This window comes from Monopterus albus, unplaced genomic scaffold (assembly GCF_001952655.1).
Source record: "Monopterus albus unplaced genomic scaffold, M_albus_1.0 scaffold2305.1, whole genome shotgun sequence".
In the NCBI taxonomy this organism is placed as follows: Eukaryota; Metazoa; Chordata; class Actinopteri; order Synbranchiformes; family Synbranchidae; genus Monopterus; species Monopterus albus.
In genome coordinates, this window is record NW_018130179.1 from 1 (window position 1) to 2,101 (window position 2,101).

At 42.5% G+C, this 2,101-nt stretch overlaps 1 protein-coding gene across 1 annotated transcript; it reads left to right on the plus strand.

Annotated features, from left to right (window-relative positions):
* Positions 1–52: 52 nt before the first annotated feature.
* LOC109953966 (vitellogenin-2-like) lies at positions 53–2,094 on the plus strand (the record flags this gene model as incomplete). The annotated part of the gene is made up of 8 exons (XM_020589403.1): positions 53–154; positions 272–391; positions 491–677; positions 753–846; positions 962–1,147; positions 1,232–1,382; positions 1,470–1,689; positions 1,783–2,094. Coding segments are annotated over 8 exons (1,372 nt in total), but the record flags the coding sequence as incomplete, so codon positions are not given.
* Positions 2,095–2,101: the final 7 nt, after the last annotated feature.

Below are 2,101 nucleotides of genomic sequence, written 5' to 3' on the forward strand. Positions count from 1 at the left end.
TTTTTTTTTTATTTTTAGTATCACTATCAAATGCATTTGATCCTCATTACAGGTTGGTGTGAGAGCTGAGGGACTCCAGGAGGCCCTTCTGAAAGTCCCAGCAGCCCCTGAGGATGCCGACAGGATCACCAAGATGAAAAATGTTTTGAAGGCTGTAAGTTTAAGGGCTCATTAAACTGCTAAAAATGTACTTCTTTTAAGAATGATGTAATCAAACCATGTTTGTATTATAGAAGAAACAATGAATAATTTATTGTTTTATTCCTCACAGCTTTCTCAGTGGAGGGCTACTCCATCAAGGCAGCCCCTGGCCTCCATGTCTGTGAAACTCTTTGGACAAGAACTTGCATTTGCTGACATTGATAAAGTCGTTGTTGATCAGATAGTTGAGGTACATCATCTGCTGCTGTTACATACTGTATAACTGCTAAATAGTAATTATACTGTGAACTGAAAACCTGATGTCTTACAAGCCATTGTGTGTTTACAGCTGGCCACTGGACCTGGAATTCACTCTAACAGCAGAAAGGTTTTGGATGCTGTGCTGTCTGGCGTTGCACTGAGTTATGTTAAACCAATGCTGCTCGCTGAGCTCCGTCGCATCCTTCCCACTACTGTTGGTCTACCCATGGAGTTGAGTTTCTATACTGCTGCTGTGGTTGCTGCATCTGTTACAGGTAAATACCACAGGTGCTTAACTGATCAGAAATACTGATTTATAGTGATGCTAAAAAGATGTTGGTTTTTCATAGCACAAGCCACCGTGACACCACCGGTACCCCAAAACTTCCATCTTGCCCAGCTTCTGAAGTCTGATATCAATGTTAGGCTTGCAGCTACTCCAAGGTAAATTTGCTGTAGCTTGAATGAGCTTCTCATTTACAAAAACCCTAACTATAGTCAAAAAAATGTATCATTCAGGGAGATAAGCCTAAAAGCTTGTATTGTCTGTCCCTTGCAGTGCTGCCATCCACACATATGCAGTTATGGGCGTGAATACTGCTTTCATCCAGGCTTCTGTGATGACAAAAGCCAGAGTTCACACAATTGTTCCTGCAAAGATTGAAGCAAGATTTGACATGACTCAGGGCAACTTCAAGTTTGACTTCCTTCCTGTTCCAGGCATCAATAAATTGGCATCTGTAAAGTATGTACCTTTTCCTTGCCACCATGGAACATGTATCATCTGGTTCTGAAATTTTGTTAACTTGAAACCACTTTTGTTCAACAGTGTTGAGACTATTGCTGTTGCAAGAAACGTGGAAGACCTCGCAGCTGCCAGAATCACACCAATGCTTCCAGTTGATGCCGCAACACAAACATCAAGGACAGCCCTCTCTTCAAGGATTTCTAGGCTGGCATCCTCTCTGGCTGGTGGCATGGTGAGTTTGAATCACTGACCACCTTTTGCAACACAAAATCCAACACTGTTCCAAAATAATTTGGTGATCTCTTTTGTGGTTCTACAGTCAGGAGAATCATCTGAACTCATTCCCAATGAACTGTCAAGAAGATTTGCACACAGGCTGAAAGCTTTCAAGATCCGTGAGAAGAAAATGTGTGCTACACTTGAAACCTTAGGACTCAAGGCATGTACTGAGATTGAATCTCATAAAGTGGCCTTCATCAGGGACAACCCACTCTACACCTTAATTGGAAGACATAATGTCTCGGTTGAAATTGCTCCAGGCAAGTGAAACTCGTTACATTAAATTACTGATAAAGGTTATTTTGTAAGAAGCTGTTAAAAAGTCATGTATCTATTTATTTATACAATTGCAGCTGCTGGACCAGGCATCGAGAAGATTGAACTTGAGATTCAGGTCGGAGATAAAGCGGCAGAAAAGATCATCAGAGTGATTAACGAAAATGATGAGAAGGAAATTCTGGAGGACAAAACTGTCCTGATGAAACTACAGAGAATCCTGGTTCCTGGTCTGAAAAACAGCACCTCCAGTTCTCGTTCTAGCAGCTCCCGTTCAAGCACATCCTCTGTGTCATCCAAGTCTTCTTCCAGTTCCTCCTCTCGCCACAGTAAAGGTGATGCTGTTGCCGCCAGCAGCAAAAGCTCCAGCAGCAGCTCCAGCAGCTCCAGCAGTTC